The following is a 22,216-nucleotide window of genomic DNA, read 5'->3' on the forward strand; positions in this document are numbered from 1 at the left end:
GCCTGGAAGACTGGCTTGTCTTCTGAGGCCATCACATCTCATCTATATTCCTATCCCATCTGCCTGCCACCTGCTGTCCCTGGTCAGCCTGAGCAGAGGAACCTTGGTCTCTGCTTGGGTTGAGGGCCAAGTGTGTCCTAAGAGGGGAAGACAATATTTGAACGGCCATCAGCCCTCTTGGGTTAAGTCCACAGCAGATAGATCTGCAGAGGCTGGCCTTCTTTGGGGACCCTCTGAAGCCCAGTGGAGGCCAGGGTAGCCTCACCTCCTACAAGCTCAGGGCCCCCAAGCCTGAAAGAAACGAATCCAGCCAGAAGAGATAGGGGAGGGGAGCCCAGGGAGGGTCCCACCGGGCCACAAAGAGAGACTGAAGCTGTACCAACACACCATTAAACTCTGGTGATTTATTGAGCAGCCGCTGTGCAATTAGGAAAGGGAAGTAGGAGGGGAGACATAACATTCCTGGGTGCAGGTTTCAAGTTGGGCTTCGCTGAGGGTGTAATTACTGTGGCCGCTCCTTTGAGAGTGACGTTTGGCTCCTCGGTGGTAGAGTTGGCCAAAATGGGGTCCTTTGGCAAGGAGGCTTGGGGGTAAGGGAGTTGAAGAAGTCCCCGTGTGTGGGGCTGGGGTCATTGAGCATTTTCATAAAGCAGCAGGTGTGTGCTGTCCCCGTGGCTTACACTGTGCTGGCCCCCATGCCTTACCTGCCTGTGGCCCTGCCTCTACCTGCTTGTCCACTAGAGCTGAGCTCAGATGGCTTCACTGTGGCTCTCTGCGTGGGGTCCAAGGGAGGGAGACTGAGGCTTAGTCGGGGACTCAGAAGGGTGGGCGATCCGGCTCCCGGCCGGCTGGAGCCAAGGGGAGGGGCAGCCCTGCCCCACCGTGTGCAGGACAAGGGCTAAGCCGCAGCGAGCGCATCCTTGATGGCAGTGGTGAGAGGGAAGGGCAGACCCCGGCCACAGAAGGACCCCCGGAAGTCATCCAGATCCACAGCCCACACCATGGCACCAGCCAGCTGCCTGCTCCTCAGGTACTGAACCTGGAAAGGAAGACCAGAGTGGGCGGAGCTGGGTTCCCTGGGCTAGAGTGTGTATGAAGGGAACGTGCCGCCTAGGCCCCTCCCCAGGGAAGAAAACAGCAGGTGCCTCAGACCTGACTGTCCCCCCCCCCCCCCACCTCAATAACCCAGCTCCACCCTCAGTGCAGGTGACCTGACTCTGGCCGCTTGGAGAAGGGGTTCCCTCTCCCTCTTCATCCCGGGGCACGGCCTTGAGAACCTACCTTGTTTTTGATGCTCTCCTGGTCATCGTACCCCACCCACTGGTTGCCCTTGGTGGCATAGGGGACCTTCTGGACAGAGAGTCTATGGACCGCGGCTCCCTTGAGGAAGTCACAGATCTGAGCAGAAAACGGGGCAGGGGTGGCATGGGGAGCTGTGTGAGACTTCTTCGCAGGTCACCGAGGAGATGCCATTCTCCAAATCTCTTTCAGCCTCTTGCTTCATCCTGCTGACTACATCTGTCCCCAGCACTGCCCCCTCCCCAGCTCAGATTGCAGTCTTCATGCAAATTTATGTAAAGCAGATGCAAATGCCCTGTGGTTCTGTGGGTGCTGTAGCCTGAGGGCATTAAAGGGACTCTGGTTTGCTTCTGGTATTTTTTTAAATATACTTTATTGTCAAATTGGCGACGACACAGTGAGTACAGTGTGCTCTCGGTTTGGGGAGTAGATTCCCGTGATTCATCGCTTACATGCAACACCCAGTGCTCGTCCCAACAACTGCCCTCCTCGATGCCCATCACCCACTTTCCCCTCTGCTCCCCCCTCCGATCCACCCTCAGTTTGTTCTCTGTATTTGAGTCTCTTATGGTTTGCCTCCCTCCCTCTCTGTTTGTAACTACTTTTTTTCCCCCTTCCTTTCCCCCATGGGATGCAAACTGGTGGAGCCGCTCTGGAAAACAGTGTGGAGGTTCCTCAAAAAATTAAAAATAGATCTACCCTATGACCCAGCAATAGCACTGCTAGGAATTTATCCAAAGGATACAGAAGTGCTGATTCATAAGGGCACATGTACCCCAATGTTTATAGCAGCACTTTCAACACTAGTCAAATGATGGAAAGAGCCTGAATGTCCATCCACTGACGAATGGATAAAGAAGATGTGGTTTATAGATACGATGGGATACTGCTTGGCGATGAGAAAGAATGAAATCCGGCCATTTGCAGCAACGTGGATGGAACCGGAGGGTGTTATGCTGGGTGAAGTAAGTCAGTCAGAGAAAGACAGGTATCGTATGTTTTCATTCAGATGTGGAACTTGCTTCTGGTATATCTTAAACGGGGATGTGGGAAATGATGGGTTGACACTAAGGACTGGCTCGAGGCTGTACAGAGGGGCAGAGGCTGGGGCAAAACAAAGAACCCGGCTTTTAGCCACCGCTCTCTTCCGGGCTGGGAGGAAAACTCCGACTCGGTGGCCAGAGGAGTATCTGGGAGGTTAGCGGTGCAGACCCACTGTGCCTTCAGGAGACGTAGTACCAAGAGGCCTGACTCCCCCCTTCCTCCTCCTCAGGGTGCAGTGTTCGCTGAAACGTGTTTTTATTCCCAAAGGAGCGAATGGGGGGGTGAGGTGGGAAGCTCACCTTCCCCAGGGCCTCTGGGAGTGTGGGGATCTTACCTTCTCCCTCGTGCATACCTCATAGTAGGCCAGGATCCCTTCCTCCTTGGTGAACTGGCCTGGTAATCCGGGCCCGGAGATTGGGGCTCCCACACCCGTCTTGGAGGAGGCCAGAGTGAAACTCCTCCCGAAGGCAGGGATGCCCATCACCAGCTTATTGGCTGGGGCCCCCAGCCTCAACATGTAGCCCACGGCGTAGTCCTGGCAGGGGGGAGGAGGGGAGGGCATGAGCAGTTAGGGGAACTGGCCGTGCAGGACAGGAAAGATCATACAATTTTTGGTGCCACCCTGACGGGCCGAGCTCCAGGTCTGCCTTGCATCTGGGATTCCCTTCCTTCCGGGAACTGATAATACCAGTCTAAAATGCATTTTGTAGGGACGCCTGGGTGGCTCGGTCTGCTGGGCACCTGACTCTTGGTTTCGGTTCAGTTCATGATCTCACGGTTCCCGGGAGGGAGCCCCCGGTCAGCACTGCGCTGATGTCGCGGAGCCTGCTTGGGATTCTCTCTCCCTCTCTCTGCCTCTCCCCTGCTCATTCTCTCTCTCTCTCTCTCTCTCTCTCTCTCTCTCTCTCACACACACACACACACACAATACATAAACATTGAAAAATGCATTCTGTAGTTTCATTCTCAAAAAAATTGTCTTAGGTATAGGAAGGGATTATTACTATTTGGCAGCCAATCAGATGATCGGCTCAGGTCACACAGCAAGTGAAAGGCTGTTCTAGATTAGACTCCTGCCTCCTCCGTTCCGGAGCCGTGGAGAACTCACAGACTTCGCGCCTTAGTTTCCTCATCTGCAGAGTGGGCCCCATAACGCCTCCCTTGCAGGAATTCCTGAGGTGCACAGGCTTGGTGTGTGAGCCCTGGCAGGTGACAGGTGTCTGTGGTCCCTTCCTGGCTGGCCACCCTCCTTCCAGGCACTCACGACATTGTTGAATCTGTCAGCACTTTTATCCTCCGGGCCTCGGAACAGGGGGCTATGATGTCCTGTGGTCTGACGCCAGGCTCCGTGAAAGTCATAGCTCATAACGCTGATGAAGTCCAGGTGTCTGGGGAAGAGAGGTCAGAGGGCGAGGCAGGAAATTAGAAAGGCATCCATCAGCCCAGTGCGTCATGAACAAGGGGAGGCAGGAGACAGACCGTTAACCCAAAGCCCCGTAGGGAACCTGTGATCCACTGTCCAGGCCGTGTGACCACTTCCCCTGGGCCGCGCCCCCGGGGGTGGGCTCAGAGCCCCACAAGTGCATTTAAGGCAAGAATGGAACTCTTCTGTTATGCCCCCGGCACACATTTGGGAACTGGCTCTATCCTGCCTCCTGCCCTCCACGTCTGCCACGTTTATCTTAGTGAGAGCAGATTAAAAGCGGCATCGAGGGGCGCCTGGGTGGCTCAGTCGGTTAAAGCCTCCGACTTCAGCTCAGGCCATGATCTCGCAGTCCGTGAGTTCGAGCCCCGCGTCGGGCTCTGGGCTGATGGCTCAGAGCCTGGAGCCTGCTTCCGATTCTGTGTCTCCCTCTCTCTCTGCCCCTCCCCCGTTCACGCTCTGTCTCTCTCTGTCTCAAAAATAAATAAAACGTTAAAAAAAAATTTTTTTAAAGCGGCATCGACAGACAGCCTAGTGGGGACAGAGCTGGACCAAAGGACGCACTGGGGTGGGGAGGGAGGGTTACACGCACATGGGTGAGAGGGACCACAGGTAGGTTGTGTGAATATGAGCCTCAGGTGTTCGGGGCAAATGGTTGAGAACCGCCTAGTTCCTACCTCCTAAACGATCAACGTAAACACTGTATCTACACCTCCCCAAATTCTACAGATTCTGAAAAGTCACAGTAAAGAACCTTCGTTCTTTATCCCCAGGTTTCTTAAGCTCCATGTCTTTGTTCCACTGCGACATCAGCCCCGCTGGGCAGTGAGCTGCTCATTCTCACATGCATCAGGGGGCAGGGGGAGGAGGAGGGATGCACAGAGTGGGGGTCGCCTGTGTGTGTGCAAGCACACGGAGGCGGTGCAGAAAGGCACAGTTTTCTTGCCGCAGTCTGGCATCTCCAGTGACCAGCACTCTGTGGAGAAAAGCCTGGTGTGGAGGAAACGTCCCTCGGTGGCTGGCCGGTTGGCATATCATTTCCTACTTCCTTTTCCACAAATACCTTCATAGAAACTCTCCCAACTGGTTAGCACAATCCCCCCAGGGACTACTATGCCCCCATTTGACAGATGGGAAGACCGAGGCGCAGAGAGGGGAAGTGACTTGCTCAAGAGCACACATCAAATGTGTGGAGGAACGGGGACTAGAAATCCAGTCTTCTGACTTTATGAGGAGCGCTGGGGTGGCGCGGGGGACTCACGGGGATATCTGGGCGATGTCATAGCCGTTGTCAATGGCAACCTTCCCTGCAGACACGGCTGCACTGAGCAGGAGCTGTCCTGCTCCCCTCTGGGCTTCCCTTGCAAACTCAGCCTTCATTTCCTGGTTGGGAGAGATGCAGGGGAGTGAAAGGGGCCCCGGCTGTGTGAGAGGGAGCCTGGTGAGAGAGACAGAGGTCCCTGAGCATGTCATTGGCTTTCCCCATCTGCTGGGCTCCCCAACCTGACAGGGCTTCGGTGGAAATGATAAAGCAACCAATTCACCTTGGGCTCCCCCATCCTTCTCCTAAAAAAACCTGTTTGGACCAATCACATCCCCACACCCCACACACACCCATCGACACTCAGTCGCTCCCTGTCCTAGAGGGACCATGAGGACAGACAGTGATCCTAGTTGGCCCACAGGTCAGGTTGGAAGAAATTTGCTTTGCGGTCTGTTTTGTTCAAGCCAGTACGTGAGATGACAAGATTGAAGTGGTCTTTAAATGTACATTTAGTGGTCTTTAAAATTAAAATTATATCGGTACTGTGGACAATTTATTTAAAAAAATTTTTTTGGTTAATGTTTATTCACTTTTTGAGAGACAGAGACAGAGTGTGAGCAGGGCATGGGGCAGAGAGAGAGGGAGACACAGAATCGGAAGCAGGCTCTGGGCTCCGAGCTGTCAGCACAGAGCCCGATGTGGGCCTTGAACCCATGAACTGTGAGATCATGACCCGAGCCGAAGTCGGACGCTTAACCGACTGAGACACCCAGGTGCCCCTTGTGGACAATTTATTTAGGTGATCACTCTGTCCCTGGGGTAGTGGAGATGCTTGGGCTGCTGTCAGATGTGGCCAAGTGTCCCCAGTGCGGGGCATGCTGGGTAACGGGCATCTGGGACCAAACAGTGGATGATGATGCTGCCCCACTAAGTGGGTGCCTGGCCTCCTGCCTCGGAGGACCCCAGCCCACCTCCCATCGTGTTAATAAGACGTCTTCCTTGCTGTGTAAGATCTTGGGGCACAGGCCAGTTCGTCTTTCCCATCCCAGGACCCCGTGGCCAGGAGGTGTCAGGCCCTCTCTGCCTGCCCTCAGGAGGCCAGCAGCTAAAGACCGCTCCCGCCCACCCCCCCCACCCCCCGCCCCCTGGTGCCGGCTCAGGTCCCCAACGTCCCCACCCCTCTCCCCGACCCCACCAGTACCTTGACCAGGGTGGTGAAGTAGGGCTTGTCTCTCCGCCCAGGGTGGAGCCAGGCCAGGTCCAGCCCATCAAAGCCATGGGTTCGCAGAAATGGCGGCACCGACTTGATGAAAGTCCGACGACTCTGGGTCGTGGAGGCTATTTTGGAAAATCTAGGACCCAAATCACCCCAGTAGAGGGCTCAGTACCGACGTGCTGGGAGCCTTGGCCGTCGGGAGGGATTTCTGAGGCACGTGCAGCCGCGGGCCTGGGCCCCACAAGCTCTAGAAGGGCATGGCTGGGACGGGACCCCGCTCCAGGCATCTCAGAGACAGCTTCTGTAGTGTCATTTTTGAAAAAATTGTCATACGAGCCAAGCCACTTTGGAAAGGTCATAACCCGCACCTCAGTTTCCTCCTCCGTGAAGTGGGGATCCTGACCCTCTTTCACAGCACTGCCGCGGGGATTTCCTGTGACCGTGGCTGGATGGGTTGCCCGACATGTAGCGATCACTCTTTATGTGGCAGCCAGTAGGGCCATGTCTCCCCTCCTTTTTAAGCCCTGCTCCAACCCTACCCACCCCAGGGAGTCCTCCCAGGCTGTCAGCACTCCGTGTGACCCTCTGCGGGGCCCTCTCCCTCTCTGGGCTCTGGTTTCTTGGCTATACATGGGGTGGGCGCCTGACAATCATTTAGGCCTAACTGGTCTGGAGCCCCCGTGACCCCGTAGAGTGGGTGGGGAGACCTACGCCTCCTCACCCCCATTCCATCAGCCTTTGGGGGATGGGTCTTACCTTTGAGAACCAAAGCTCCATCCGCCCACAGACAGAAGGGTCTTCAGGTTGGGGTTCCTGTGGGGAGCAGGGAGACGGGGGGGCCGGCGTGGAGTGAGGCTGTCACGACACTGGCTGGCCCCTGTTTGGGAGGCTGTCACAGGCTTCTAGCTTAGGTGGGATGCCTTTCCGACCCTGAGAATCAGGATTCTAAGAGGCATAGACCTTGCGGCGGTCACTCCGAGGTACACTGCCCATTTTTGTTCCCCTGAGTGGGGAAGCCGGGATATGGCAAAATAGAGTCATGAGTATTTTCCGAGCTTCCTGGAGAAGCACCCCCAGTGGGGGAGAGGGCTCCCCTCAGCCCGCCTTCCAGAGCCTGCCTCTGTCGTCGCCAGATATGGCCCAACACGTGCCCTCATCGCCTGCTCCCACGGAAGCCCAGGCCCTCCCACTCCCCACCCCGGGCCCCGGGGCCCTCATCCATCCTCCCAAGCAGAGGCACCCTGCCCTGGGACCAGCCAGCCCTGCCCTACATCTCCCTCCTTTCCTGGCAGCCTGTGGCCCGACCTGTCCTTGAGCGTGTTCAGCGTGTCATAGAGCGTGACATCATTCCACTCCCAGGTGTCGATCTCATCGTTGCTGATGTTGGCAAAGCTGTAGATGACGTGGGTGCAGAGGAAGGGGTCGATGGCATCTGGGAAGCAGCTCCCATCACCCTCCCGGTACTGGGACCAGCTGGTGTAGTAGCAGACCAGTTTGTACGCAGAACCTGAAGACGGAGCCCGGGGTGGCGCCCGAGCCAGGACTGAGCCAGGGGGCCTCTGGCTGAGCCCCGCGCCAAGCACCGATGGGGCATTGGGCGCTGGGGCCGAGATGTGAGCAAACTTAGAATTCTAAATGCAAGGGGCTGGTTCGGTTCCCTCTGCCTCTGATGAAAATGAGGCTGATTCTGAAAATGCTTTGAACAGATTAAATGCCGTGGATGAATATCCTGTAGACTTAGGACACGGCGCTGCGTGCACTGAGGGTAGGGGCTGGCGAATAAAGGTAAAATGGGGCTCGGTGCAAGTAAAGAAGGCTTCCTGGAGGCAGTGGCTTTGAAGGAGAGGAGGGACCCAGCCCAAGACGGCCGGTTCAGAAGACCCTGGCCCTCAGGGTGGAGCCTCGCAGATCCTGCAGCGTCGTTGATCGGGGCCGCTCTGGCCCGTTTCTTCTCTGCCTTCCTGCGGGAGTGTCCCTAACTTGTCACCCACCCAGAATGGAGGTCCCCAGGCCCCCTCAGCCTGTCCCCCAAACTGGGGCACAATCGCAATGGGCCAGGAAGTTCTTCTCCTCGTTCTAAGTCCTCCTGCTGCAGAGTAGGCCTTTTCTGCCCTCTTGGTTATGGAGGAAGAACCGTGGGCGCCACTCCCCCGTGCTGCTTACCGGGCCCATGGGTGGTGCTCACCAGGCCGTGAGTCCAGGCCTTCATCGGACCCGAGCCTTTGAAGGGTTTTTATTTTGAAAATTTTCCAATACACAGAAAAATACAGAAGAAGAGTGTAATAAACATCCATATGCTTATCACCTTGGTTTAACAAATGCTAATATTCCCGAGCCATTTGAATCACAGAAGACACTGGGAAGGGCTCCCCTCTGCCAAGACTTCATCCACATCACCCTCATCAGACCCCTGTCTCCCGTGACTTGAAAGAGGGGTTACTTACAGCTCTGGAGCAGCACCAGGACCGCAAAGCCTGAAGGGAAATCCAGAGTCAGACCCCCTGTGAGTACATCCTGCCCTTCCTTTCTGCTCACCGCCCCCCTTCCAGGCAATCTAGGGGTTAACACCATTTGCCCTGGTGCCTCCTCCTCCTCTTCTTCCTCCTCCTCCTCCTCCTTCCCCCCCCCCCCCCCCCCCAGCAGGTAGGAGGCCAGCCTCTCTGTGCAGTGGCTCTGTGGGCTATCTCTGGCTCTCAGCCTGAAAACGCACAAGCAGAACAGCCTTGACCAGCCCAGAGACCTGTCTGAGCCGCCCTCAGAACCATCCTGGCTGCAGCAGAGAGGGGCACGGTGTGGCCAATTCCGGTGCCCTCAGCTCCTGATGTCCAGCTGCTTAGATAGGGCGTCTTCCCCACACCTCGCACTTCCTTTTTATATCTGTCCCACTCCACTCCCACGAGCTCCAAAACGTCTCATTTATGGGAACTGACCCGTGTGGAGGAAGAGGAACTACTGTGGCTGGGACTCGCAGGGGAGGAGCTCTGTGGGCTGCCAGAGGAAGATTGAGAAACCTTGGAGAGTTTTGAAAACTCGGGCCAGGTCTTCAGGAGGCATGTGCCACCCACTGGGGTGATGGTCTGGTGACTCCTGGGTCAGTGACCCAGCCTTATTCCCAGAGACCTGCCTCCCTTGCCTCCTGCCCACCCCACCCCACCCCACCCCCACCTTTCTGCCTGCAGTCTCCCAGCTTTCCTAGCAGCCTCTGCACCTTTGCATCGCCAGCCCTCCATCCAGGGCCCTGGCCGGGTGGAAACTGGGCACAGTGAGTTCTGTAACCCGCAGCACCCCAAACAAGGCTGTAATTTCTTTTCTCCCCAGGTCAGCAGTATCCTGCCTGACCTGCTCCCCACGCAGGCTTTCTGTCTCCAAGCCTGTTTCCCACAGCCTGGCCTGTGAGTCAGGTGAGGCTCAGACAGCCTTTTAGCGATTGATGGGCTAATTTTTTTTTTTAACTTTTATTTTAGAAGAGAGAGAGAGAGAACTCCCAAGCTGGGGAGGGGGCAGAAGGAGAGGCAGAGGAGAATCGCAGCAGGGAGCCCAACAACATGCTGATTATTTTCTAATGGAAAGCTGCAGAGGAGTGGGAAATTCCCTGGACTGCTCTCAGGCCTACTGCTGTTTTGCTTTCCTTTTTGAAATTCCAGTTATAGGATTTGTTGCCAACCTGGGGCTGCAGTGAATTGCCACAGAGTTAATTCCCACAGTTCTGGATTTCCCCCCAGGAGCAGATCATTCCAGAAGATCGATAACCTCCATGATCTCTCTCAGTGATGCTCCTGAAACCCACACCTAATGATGTCACGCCCCCCCCCCCCCAAGTCCTCCTGTGACTCCTTATTACTCTCAGGGTAAGAACAAAAAACTTCCTTTAAAAATGTTTTTTAATGTTTATTTATTTTCAGAAAGAGAGCACAAGCAGGGGCAGAGAGACAAAGACACAGAATCCAAAGCAGACTCCAGACTCTGAGCTGTCAGCACAGAGCCTGACACGGGGCTTGAACTCACGAACCGTGAGATCATGACCTGAGCCGAAGTCCGATGCTTAACTGACTGAATCACCCAGGCGCCCCCGGAACAAAACTTCCTAAGGAGGCTCTGCATGGTTTGCCCCCTTTGTGGGGATACTTTTTTTGGCCAAAGATCCAGGGCAAGCCCATTCTTTGCAGGCTGTAACTTAATTAATAGGCAGTGAGTGAAATGTCCCAAATTCCAAGAGCCAGAGCAGCTCAGAGGGCTTCTTAACAAAGCCCTATTATTTTTACCACAAAATTAGGTGATAATCTGACGTTAGCCACCCTGGTTTCACAGCCTTCTCTTGGTGAGTGAGGTCTCTCCTTCTTTCCTCCCTTCCTCTCCTCTGTAAAACTGGGACAAGTCCCCTTTATTGTATGAGGAGTGGACAGAAAGGAGTTTGTCCAGGGTCACTCTGTGCATACTAAAAGGGTCACTGCTTTTCCTTTTAAGGCGACTGCCTCCTTTTGGACCCTGGATGGCAGACAGTGGTAACGCCAGTCAGTGATAGCTTTTCCTCCTTCATTTGGGCACTGAGAAGCGAACTTCTTCTAAACTTTAGCAGAACTGTTACAAAGTAGCATGCAAGAAAAAGTTTCATTACAGCGGGCAGGAGGTTAAGAAGACCCTTCCCATTTTCACTCTTCCTTTGTTAAAAGTTATCTCATAGGCTCAGATTTGCCTAAGCCTTGTTGTCCTCTGTCCCTCTCCAGACCAGTTTATTAATTCTACACGTTCTGCATGAAAGCGGCAGTGTCACAACAAATGGCAAAGATACTCCTGGGCCTGCCTCATCAGTGTGGCTAAGTGTTCCCTAGCTCAGCGCCTCCCAGCCTCCTCTCACCTCTTGCCCCCTGCATCCCCACCTCCACCCGTCTTTCATATCCTTATATTTGCTCTACTGTCTCCCACCACAGGGCTTTTGCACATGCCATCCACTAGCCTATCAATAACTGAAGGACCTGAGGTTTTATGCTGCTTGCCAGCTAATGAGATAGACAGCCACAGTTTCATGGATTCTGGCAGAAGACATGAGAATCCTAGGTCAGAAGCAAAGGACTTATTATTCATTGCGGGGCAAGAAGCATGGATTTCATATTTGTGTCCTTTCCTGTGATGAGAAAACAGCTATTTTGAATTGCAGCCTCAGCATTTTATAGTATGACAACTCTGCTCACCCTCAGAATCTGAACATTTAGATAAGGACCCGAACTTGGGATTCCTGCTACAAGTTCCTGCTTTTCTTTTCTTTTCCTTAAAAAAAAAAAAATTTTAATGTTTATTTATTTTTCACAGAGAGAGAGAGAGAGAGAGACAGAGCATGAGTGGGGGAGGGGCAGAGAGAGAGGGAGACACAGAATCGGAAGCAGGCTCCAGGCTCTGAGCTGTCAGCCCAGAGCCTGACACGAGGCTCGAACTCACAGACCGTGAGATCATCACCTGAGCTGAAGTCGGTCGCTCAACCGACTGAGCCACCCAGGTGCCCCTTTGCTTTTCTTGATACACCTTTTAAAATAATCACTTAGAGCTGAGCTGGTGAAAAGTTACTGACCTCTGCCCCAAGCAGCTTATAAGTAATTGGTGCTTTTTCTTTGTCTCTTGCCCGCTGGTGACCTGGGACAGAGGACCGTCCTTCTCTCTAATTACCATTTATCCTCATTTCTGAGATTTGTAAGTGAGAAATCTTGTGGCTTTACTACTCTTGTGTGACTGCACTGAAACTGTGTGGAGGTTTCCCAAAAAAACAAAAACAGAACGACCCTACCAGCAATATAGCACTGCCAGGAATTTACCCAAGGGATACAGGGGTGCTGATGCATAGCCCCAATGTTTATAGTGGCGCTTTCAACAATAGCCAAATTATGGAAAGAGCCCAAATGTCCATCAACTGACGAATGGATAAAGAAGATGTGGTTTATAGACACAGTGGAATACTCCTTGGCGATGAGAAAGAATGAAATCTGGCCATTTGACGCAACATGGATGGAACTGGAAGGTATTACGCTAAGTGAAATAAGTCAGTCAGAGAAGGACAGATACCCTATGTTTTCACTCATATGTGGACCTTGAGAAACTTAACAGAAGACCCATGGGGGAAGGGAAGGGAAAAAATAGTTACAAACAGAGAATGAGGGAGGCGAACCATAAGAGACTCTTAAATACAGAGAACAAACTGAGGGTTGATAGGGGCTTGGGGGGGGGAGGACAAAGTGGGTGATGGGCACGGAGGAGGGCACCTGCTGGGATGGGCACTGGGGTGTTGTATGGAACCACAGGAATCTGCCCTAAAAACCAAGAGTGCACTTTACACGCTGTATGTTAGCCATTTTGACAATAAGTTCTATTTAAAAAAAATAAAAAATAAATATTTACTGAGTTAAAAAAAAAAAAGGGGGGCCCCAGGGCATTCACTTCCCCAAAGTGGGAGCTTTGATGCTGAGAGAGGTACCTAATGACCGCGTGTGGATGGCTTGTGCCTCTCCATCCAGCATGTCATAATCTGCATATCCTTTTCATTTTTTATTTTATTTTTTAAAATTAATTTATTTTTTTGTGAGAGAGAGAGAGAGAGTGCCTGCGCATGCACACGTGTGAGCTGGGGAGGGGCAGAGACAGAGGGAGAGAACCCCAAGCAGGCTCTACACCCAGTGCAGAGCCCGATGCGGGGCTGATCTGGAGCCATGAGATCATGACCTGAGAGGACATCAAGAGTCGGACGCTTAACTGATTGAGACACCCAGGTGCCCCAATCTGCATACTCTTAATATAACACACCAGCTGTGGGGCCCCCAACACACTTCCCTTGGCCCCAGGTTCCAGGGGTGATGTTGGAACAGCCCAGGTGGATCCTGTGTGTGCAATATCTTGCGTCACGGCGGAGGAACCGAGCTTGAGGGACCCAAATATTTTACAGTGAGCGGTAAGCCTGACTCTCCTTGGACCTTGGGGGAGACAGTATCTTTATTATACTGGACAGTACACAAAGCTGCCTTTTGCTCCAGGGGAAAACACTGTTTCTGTCTTCCAAGGCTGTTTGCTATACAAACATAATCAAAAAGGTAGCCTGGAACAAAGACGGCCTGTTCCTCTGTTCAGAGGCTGTGCAAAGGTGCCGTGGGGACTTGTCTCCCCACACTGCCCTTCTGTGGCCAGTTTACTCCTACTCGTCCTTCACACTGAGGCTCAGCAAGCACCTTCAGAAAAGGCAGACGCCCCGGGGAGGGATACCGCCCAAATGGAGCTGTCAGAGTACTTTGTATCCCTTTTCCTAGTACCTGACTCGGTTGCAAGTTTACATCTTGCGTGTGGATGTGGATGCCTTATTAAGGTCTGCCTCCCTCACTAGGCGACAGGTACAGTAGAGGCAAGGACTGGGCCAGTTATTTTTAAATTTTATGTTTTTCAAGTTCAAGTTCAATGAACATACAGTGTTATGTTGACAACTCTATACATTACTTAGTGCTCATCACAGTAAATGTATTCTTCATCCTCCTTACCTGTTTCGCTCATCCCCCTGGCCCACTTCTCTCCGGTAACCATCAGTTTGTTCTCTATATTTAAGAGTCTGTTCTTTGTTTCTCTCTTTTTTTCTTTGTTTGTTTGTTTGTTTTGTAAATTCCACCTATGAGCGAAGTTGTATGGTGTTTGTCTTTCTCTGACTTATTTCATTTAGCATTATACCCTCTAGATAGATCCATGTTGTTGCAAATGGCAAGATTTCTTTCTTCTTTATGGCTGAGTAATATTCCATTGTATATGTAAGTATAAACTTTATCCATTCATCTTTGAATGGACACTTGGGTAGCTTCCATATCTTGACTATTGTAAATAGTGCCGCAGTAAACATAGGGGTACATGTATCTTTTCAAATGAGTGATTTTGTTTTCTTTCAGTAAATACACATTCCTAGGAATTATTAGGTCATATGGCAATTCTGTTTTGAATTTTTTGAGGAACCTCCATACTGTTCTCCACTGTGGCTGTACCGGTTTGCATTCCTGCCAACGGTGCGGTCCTTTTTCTCTACATCCTCGCCAACACTTGCTGTTTCTTGTGTTTTTGACTTTAATCCATTCTGAGAGGGGTGAGGTGACATCTCACTGTGGTTCTGATTTGCATTTCCGTGATGATGAGTGATGTTGAACATCTTTTCATGTCTGTGTTCGCCTTCTGGCGGCTGTCTTCTTTGGAGAAATGTCTGTTTATGTCTTCTGCCCATTATTAATTGGGTTACTTGGGTGTTTTTTGTTTTTTTTTTTTTGGTGTTGAATTGTAGAAGTTCTCTATATATTTGAGTACTAGCCAAGATTGGGTCCATTTTATTCACCGTTGTATCTGTCCCCAGTGCTTGGGGACACATAGTAGATGCTTAGTAAATTTTTTTTTTAAACGTTTATTTATTTTTGAGACAGAGAGAGACAGAGCATGAACGGGGGAGGGGCAGAGAGAGAGGGAGACACAGAATCGGAAGCAGGCTCCAGGCTCTGAGCCATCAGCCCAGAGCCCGACACGGGGCTCGAACTCATGGACCGCGAGATCGTGACCTGAGCTGAAGTCGGACGCTTAACCGACTGAGCCACCCAGGCGCCCCAGTAGATGCTTAGTAAAGAACTCACCGAATGACTGGATAAATGAATGAATGAGTGATCTCAAGATGGCACATAACTCCAAACTCTTCTATTTTGAGTTTGGAACCTACTGTTTGTGAAATTTCATCTCACGCAATCATTCTTGTCACTCTGAATAAGACTCTATGCTACACTGGTTATCCATTTACTCATTCAACCAAGGCTTATTGAGCACTTTCGTTGCACCGTCGGAGGTGGCAGGGACAGAAAGATGAGTAAAAACAAAGTCAGTCCCCATCCTCTTGAAGTATACAGTCTGGCCAAGAAGACAGACATGAAACAGAGAGTCACATAAAGAAGTAATTTATTACAATTGGGAGAAGTTTACCAAAACAGTTCTGAAGGTCGGGAGACTTTATACTGGGGCGGCGGTGGTGGTCTGGGTGTCAGGGAAAGCTTCCGTAGGAAGTGATGTGTAAACTGAGGTAGGAGGGAAGGCTAGGTGCCGGCCTGCCTAAAGAGCATGTGAGGCAGAAGAAGCAGAAAGAGCCGGTGTAGGAAGAGGCCGCCATGTTCCAGGAACTAGAAGAACTCAAGAGCGTTTGAGGCAGGGAAGGGAGTGAGGGAGGCACAGGCGAGGCTGGGTCAGGATCCTGAATGTGGACAGAACTACCTCTCTGAGGACAAGTTCCTGGACCCCTAGGGTGGCCTCTTGTGTGTAGCCGTTTTGAGGATCCTTTCCTTTTGCGTAGGGTGTCAGGGAAGGGAAGGGTGTTTTTTTTGGCGGACGAATTTTTCCTCCAGATAGGAACTTCGGCCAGGTGGGAGTTCAAATTCGTTTCCAAAACCTCAGCTCCAGCTCTGTGTTGCTGTTGGCACATAGCACACGCCACCAGAGACTCAGAAACATTTAGACAAGAAAACAATTACTTGGGGAAATGGAAAAGGAGTCAGACTTCAGAAAGAGAGACTGGCCTGTCAAATACAAAGCGCAAGTATTTAAAGGGAAAAACAGATGACCAAGGCTACCATATTCATGGTGGAAATCAGCTGCTTCTTACACGTTCATCATGTTTACAACCTTTCTTCACTTAGCCTCATCAAAATCAGGGATAAAATTGTTTTGGTCAGAGCATCCATACTTTTGAGAACGAGTCAAAGCTAATTATTTTGGAGGCCTGAACCAGTCAGGATAAGTTGTTTTTGGTTTACCTTCCCATGAACAATGTCCACACCCCACCAACTGCACCCCCAGTGGTAGGTACTCAGTCATGAATGGAGCAGGGTCGGTCTTTGCTTCTACAGTTTTTCTTTCCTCGTGGGCAAGTTCTTGCTGTTGAGAAAATTTAAATTCGATTAACTCAATGTCTTCAAATTAATATTTTTATTTACTTAAAAAAATTTTTTTTAATGTTTATTTTATTTTTTAAAACAGAGAGAGACAGAGCATGAACGGGAGGGGCAGAGAGAGAGGGAGACACAGAATCGGAAGCAGGCTCCAGGCTCTGAGCCATCAGCCCAGAGCCTGACGCGGGGCTCGAACTCACGGACCGTGAGATCGTGACCCGAGCTGAAGTCGGAGGTTTAGCCGACTGAGCCACCCAGGCGCCCCTTCAAATTAATGTTTTATTTTACTTGATGAAAATTTACTTCCATAGGTATACCAAGCAGCATTGATTAATGCATAAACGCTTTCTTTTTGAATGGCTAACAAAACTTGAGCTGTGTGATACTGATGCTTTATGGTGAACTTCTGTTTGGAGGCTTTGTAAAGCTCCTCGGGTTATAAGTGACTCTTATGTGTCAGAAGGATCTTTACTATCTTTATTAGCATGATTTTCTCTAAAATTCCCGTATGTGTTAATATTTCTGGACTGCCAGGAAGTGAATATTTTTACTACCTGTAAGGCTGGAATTTCTTGAGTCATAAGGGCTGTCCCAGAGAAGTTTTCCTGGGAGGACTTTATAGGTGTCATTCCCCCATGTAAATCGTAGTCTTTGTTCCTTATGGGTTTGTCACACCTAATTAAGTGGGATTTTTGGCATGGTCAATATCCAAGAAAAAGGACAGATTCTTATTGAACCTATGTAAATAACCTACATGGTCGTATCAATTCCCTCTAGAATTCCCTGATGTCGGTTAATGTAAGTATTAACCATAATGAAGCCAATTCATTTAGTCCTAGGTAACTAATATTTGTTTTTGCTGCTCTTGGGTTAGGTAGACTACATCTGCAAAGTTTTATGCTTTTAAATTGTTTGCATATGCGACCACTCAGCTCTGCTGTTGTAGTGATAACCCAATGAGCAGTTCTTTGTTGACATTTTTCTATTATTTCTTCCAGAAGACTCGTTCCCAATCTTGAGCTTGTAGCAGCGGCCTTTATTAGATGCAGGGAAAAAGGAAATATCATCTGTAATTATAAGATTAATTATCATCTGTACAAATGAGATTAAATGGTTCTAGTTAATCAACAAGAATGGAGGAACTTGGGAGTCTTTTATTAAGGTATAATATGCAATCAGTTTGTGAGACCGAGGGCATTAGCAAATCCCTAGCGCCTTTATTTTATGCCATAAAGTAAGAATGTTACCAATTGACGAGGATAATTAAACCTAGGGACAAAATTTAAAGTCAATGAATGTGTTGACAATTATCGTGTCAGTCTCTGTACACGAGTATCAGAATGTTCCTTTTCAAAGTGAAATGTGAACCTGATCGTTTTCACTAGAATCATGGAAATGTTTAAACCAATGCATTTTACTTATAAATACTTAGTAAAACTGAATGTTTCTTTTTGATGAGCAGGAATAAATAGGACGACTCTGACAATTGTGTCGGGCTAATCAACCATGTGGAGAATGGCAAACAGAACTCATTACTTTTCATATATCCCATTTCATAAAGTGAAAAAATAAGTCCATGCGTTAATGATGGCCGTCTCGAAAACCTATCAATGGTTTGGTGTGAAAGATGTCTTCACAGTTTTACTCTTCTGCATGAGGGGCCCGAATTTGGGCAAGGTCAAATTTGAAAGAGTTATGAATTTAAGTACGAGATATGAACTTAATTATTGGACGGCAGAAACTAGTTATAAACAATGCTTTGACAATATATTTTTAATTTTTTTTAAGTTGCTTTATTCCGACAGAGAGACAGAGAGAGTGAGTGGGGGGAGGGGCAGAGAGAGAAAGAGAGAGAGAACCCCAGGCAGGCTCTGTGCTCTCAGCACAGAGCATGACGTGGGGCTCAAACTCACGAACTGTGAGATCATGACCTGAGCCCAAACCAAGAGTCGGAGGCTTAACCGAATGAGCCACCCAGGTGCCCCAGCAATATTTTTAAAAAAAAACACACAGAAATAGGTAGTAATTATTTAGGAAAATTAATGTTTTCCAAAAGAAGGACTTTATGTTAAAATGTAAAAAAAATATGCCAAAACAACAAAGAATTAACAGAATCTGTTTATAAAAAGGGACTTGCATTTTTTTGGGAGTAGGTTATGTTAGAAAAACGGGCAGCAGATCTCAATGCTGGGTGTGTTCTTTGCATAGATCATTAATGTAACAATTTATAGTAAAGAATACAATACTCATGAATAATTTAATTAACATCAAGCCAACCCATTTAAACAATTAACACGTCATTTCTCCTTTCAAACTCATTATTTATAGCTACTTTATACATAAGAAAATGGATTTTACTTTCCCCTTGGACCATCCAAGCTTGTTGCATAACCTCAAATTTGTCTCTTACTATTTTCTTTTATGTTTTGCACACAGACATTTTTAGTTTATGATAAAAGTTTTCTTTTTTTTCTCCTGATTAAAAAATATATCTGTTATCTTGCATGTACATATTATTATAACTGATCTTTTTTTTAATCTTTCTTTTAAAACTCTGTATGTACATTAACATAACCCAAAGGCATTTATACAAGCTTTCAACCTGTTACTGCTGGCTATGCTATGCTGTATTAAATAACAGCAGGGGTATTTTAAAATGATGCTGTTCGAGTATCCAAAAATTGCTTATTATTAACTCAAATTAATATTAGTTTAAGGTCTTATGGTTAACTAAGGCTCTGGAAGTTATAATCTGACACATTCACACGTGTGTCCTTTTAGCATTCTACAGAATAATCTTTTTCTATAAAGATACTACCCTTTATTATTAACTTACCTGAACTCTGTATTTTGCAATTTTGTAATCTTAGATAAATTGATGTTAGTTTATGACCAGGAAAAATGGTAGAGAAAAGTTAGGCAATTCAAAATAATTGCACTTTCTACAGGCAAATAAACCCACATTGTACAGACTAGAATATTGCATTCACATTGATTTTATGATGGTGGTAGAATCAGGGAGAAGGCATAGAGCTGCTTATAAACCCAAATTATTTTTTATTTATTTATTTGTTTGTTTATTTATTTATTTATTTCCAATATATGAAATTTATTGTCAAATTGGTTTCCATACAACACCCAGTGCTCATCCCAAAAGGTGCCCTCCTCAATACCCATCCCCCACCCTCCCCTCCCTCCCACCCCCCATCAACCCTCAGTTTGTTCTCAGTTTTTAACAGTCTCTTATGCTTTGGCTCTCTCCCACTCTAACCTCTTTTTTTTTTTTTTTTTTTCCTTCCCCTCCCCCATGGGTTCCTGTTAAGTTTCTCAGGATCCACATAAGAGTGAAACCATATGGTATCTGTCTTTCTCTGTATGGCTTATTTCACTTAGCATCACACTCTCCAGTTCCATCCACGTTGCTACAAAAGGCCATATTTCATTCTTTCTCATGGCCACGTAGTACTCCATTGTGTATATAAACCACAATTTCTTTATCCATTCATCAGTTGATGGACATTTAGGCTCTTTCCATAATTTGGCTATTGTTGAGAGTGCTGCTATAAACATTGGGGTACAAGTGCCCCTATGCATCAGTACTAAACCCAAATTATTAAACCAGTTTAATTTTTCCAAAGAATCGTCTTGATTATAATATTATACAAATTATTCTGCTTACACAATTATAGATGAGATATTAAAACTTTTAAGATGTTTTAACAGTCATGCTTTTGCTTATTTTATACCCTAGTAACCAAGATCACTAATTAAGCCATGTTTTCCCCCCTTTTTATAATTACATAGTTTAGCAACAAATTATAAATTTTGCAAGAAATTAGAAATCTTTGGATTCTTCACATTTATGTGAGTGCTTGATAGGGTAATATTTCTTTTAGGAAAAAGAAGTTTGCAATAGGTGCTTAGTCCATTAGATTTGAAAAGATCTTAACCATAATCTGACCTATTAACTTCCTCCAGGAGTGAATAAACTGTATCAGTTCGCTTGCTCAAAATGTTTTCCTTTATGTAAAATAGATCATTTTACCAACTCCTGTACAGGTTGGAGGAGCTAAGAGAATCTAAGATAGAAACAGGCACTACCAGGGTCTTTTAAGAAACTTGATCAATTAAGTCCTATAATCAAGCAACCATCAGGTCATTCGGAGGACGTGTTCTTGAAAGTCCGAGTAATTTGGGGATTTCCTTTTGAATTTAGCAGCACACGTTCTCTCTCTTATAATGCCCATATCCCTCACAATAATAACCTCCTTTTAACCTCATATATAAGTTTCCGAAGAGAGGTTAATTTTGAATCATTCATTACTTAGGGACATTCAAGAGAACTTTTTGTTTCCTTTCATCTTTGGTATAGGGTGTTCACCTTTGTCACTATCAACAGCTATTGGGACCATAATGAGTACACGATACAAACCAGAACTTTGGGAGGCATCTGGGTGGCTCCGTTGGTTAAGCATCTGACTTCAGCTCAGATCGTGATCTCACGGTTCGTGAGCTCGATCGGGCCCTGCATCAGGCTCTCTGCTGTAGTGCAGAGCCTGCTTCGGATCCGCTGTCCCCCTCTCTCTCTCTGACTCTCCCCTCCTCACGTTCTCGCTCTCAAAAATAAACATTAAAAAAAAAAAAAAAAAAAAAAGCCAGAACTCCGGGATAAGGAAGAGCTTCTGAAATTAGAACAGAACTTCTACCGGTACCAACACGAAACATGCGAACACAGAACCCGATCAAGAGTTACAGAAACGCACACACAACCCTTTTTCAACCTCTGTATTCTCAAATGCCGGAAACCATCAGAATCCTCAACCACATTCCTCCCAGAATCCTCAAACACATTCCCCTCACCAAAGCAAAAGCGTACCAGGGGAATCCGATTCCAGAATGCCCGTGGGTTGCCCCGGGACAGAAACCGCTCCGTGGCCAGGCTGATTGCACGGTGGTCGGCACTGTTCCTGCCACCAGTGTGGGCACAGCCGGCTGTAGCTCCCTCAGAACCAGAAACGAACTTGGCCGAGAACCCGATGCAGCTCCGTCAGCTCACAGGAGAGTCCCCGGAAGAGCCAGGGGAGGGTGAGGGCTCCACGGCCCTGGGTCTGGACGAGGTGTGCGTGACCTTGACGCCATCGGTGGGAATCCTAGGAGTAAGCTGTCAGGGGAGAACCAGAGACCAGTGCTTTTAGGAAAGGGAAGAAAACAATCACTTGTGAAAAGTGTGAGGGGCTGCTTTTCTGACAGCCAGCAGGTCAAATACAAAACACGAGTATTTAAAGGGAAAAATCAAAAATGACCAAGATGACCGTGTTTACAGCGGTCTATTCGTGGTGGAAAATAGCAGCTTTCTCACATGGCTGTCATATTCAGAACATGCCCTCAGATTTCGGCACAGCAAAACTCAGGGATCAAGTGTTGTTTTTGTTAGAGAGTCCACATCTCTGGGAGGTATTCAAGGCTTATTGTTTGGGGAAACAGAGCCAGTTACGACAGCCCTGTCGGTTTTTTTCCTTTTTTTTTTTTTCTTCCCTTGACTGTGGCATATGAAGTGCTTAGTCACTGGAAACAGGGAAGGAGGGGGGGGGACTTGGCTGGCTCAGTCGGTGGTGCCACTCTTGAGGTAGTGGGTTCGAGCCCCGTGTTGGGAGTAGACATTACTTTAAAAAATAAGATCTTAAAAACAAACAAACAAACAAACAAACAAACAAGGCACAGCTTCACCTTTTGTTCCTGCAGTGTTCACATACGTTTGGTACATTAACTAAAGTCAGAGGATCATGAAAACTGGTCTCTCTAGAGAAGCCACATGAAGATAATGGACACGTGATCGTACCAGTCCCTTCAGCTGACCTGTCATCAGTTTCTTGGTAAGTAGACAGGGTGGGGAATGATCCGGACACCATTTCTGCCTGGATGGGTGGGACAGCCATGTGGGGGGCCTTCTCTGTAAGGGAGCCAGGGACCCCTGCGGGTCTGCGTCCTCTGGGCAGCAGACTAGGAGGAGAAAGCTGGGTGAGGCACCACTCAAGAACTCGGGG

The 22,216-nt window shown here is 48.6% G+C and overlaps 1 protein-coding gene and 1 long non-coding RNA gene across 4 annotated transcripts in view; one reads left to right on the forward strand and one right to left on the reverse strand.

The window, feature by feature from the left end:
* Positions 1-389: 389 nt before the first annotated feature.
* CHI3L1 (chitinase 3 like 1) lies at positions 390-9,136 on the reverse strand. 2 transcript variants are annotated; one of them, XM_015539414.2, is made up of 10 exons: positions 8,957-9,136; positions 8,691-8,720; positions 7,552-7,753; positions 7,003-7,059; positions 6,232-6,382; positions 5,028-5,149; positions 3,608-3,731; positions 2,696-2,878; positions 1,282-1,398; positions 390-1,039 (listed from the first exon to the last, which is right to left on the reverse strand). In XM_015539414.2, the coding sequence occupies exons 1-10, from the start codon at positions 9,009-9,011 to the stop codon at positions 899-901; spliced, it is 1,182 nt and encodes a 393-aa protein (XP_015394900.2). In that variant the 5' UTR covers positions 9,012-9,136; the 3' UTR covers positions 390-898. The 2 variants fall into 2 exon arrangements, with proteins under 2 accessions (XP_015394900.2, XP_007086541.2); XM_007086479.3 differs by having other exon boundaries at positions 8,987-9,135.
* The window catches only part of LOC102956486, a 36,789-nt gene continuing 16,826 nt past the window's right edge, over positions 2,254-22,216 (forward strand). For both annotated transcript variants that reach the window (XR_006213841.1, XR_006213840.1), the window contains exons 1-2: positions 2,254-2,287; positions 21,915-22,045. This is a non-coding gene — a long non-coding RNA (uncharacterized LOC102956486). The remainder of the gene's footprint in view (positions 2,288-21,914; positions 22,046-22,216) is intronic.

The sequence above is a fragment of the Panthera tigris genome, chromosome F3 (assembly GCF_018350195.1).
Source record: "Panthera tigris isolate Pti1 chromosome F3, P.tigris_Pti1_mat1.1, whole genome shotgun sequence".
In the NCBI taxonomy this organism is placed as follows: Eukaryota; Metazoa; Chordata; class Mammalia; order Carnivora; family Felidae; genus Panthera; species Panthera tigris.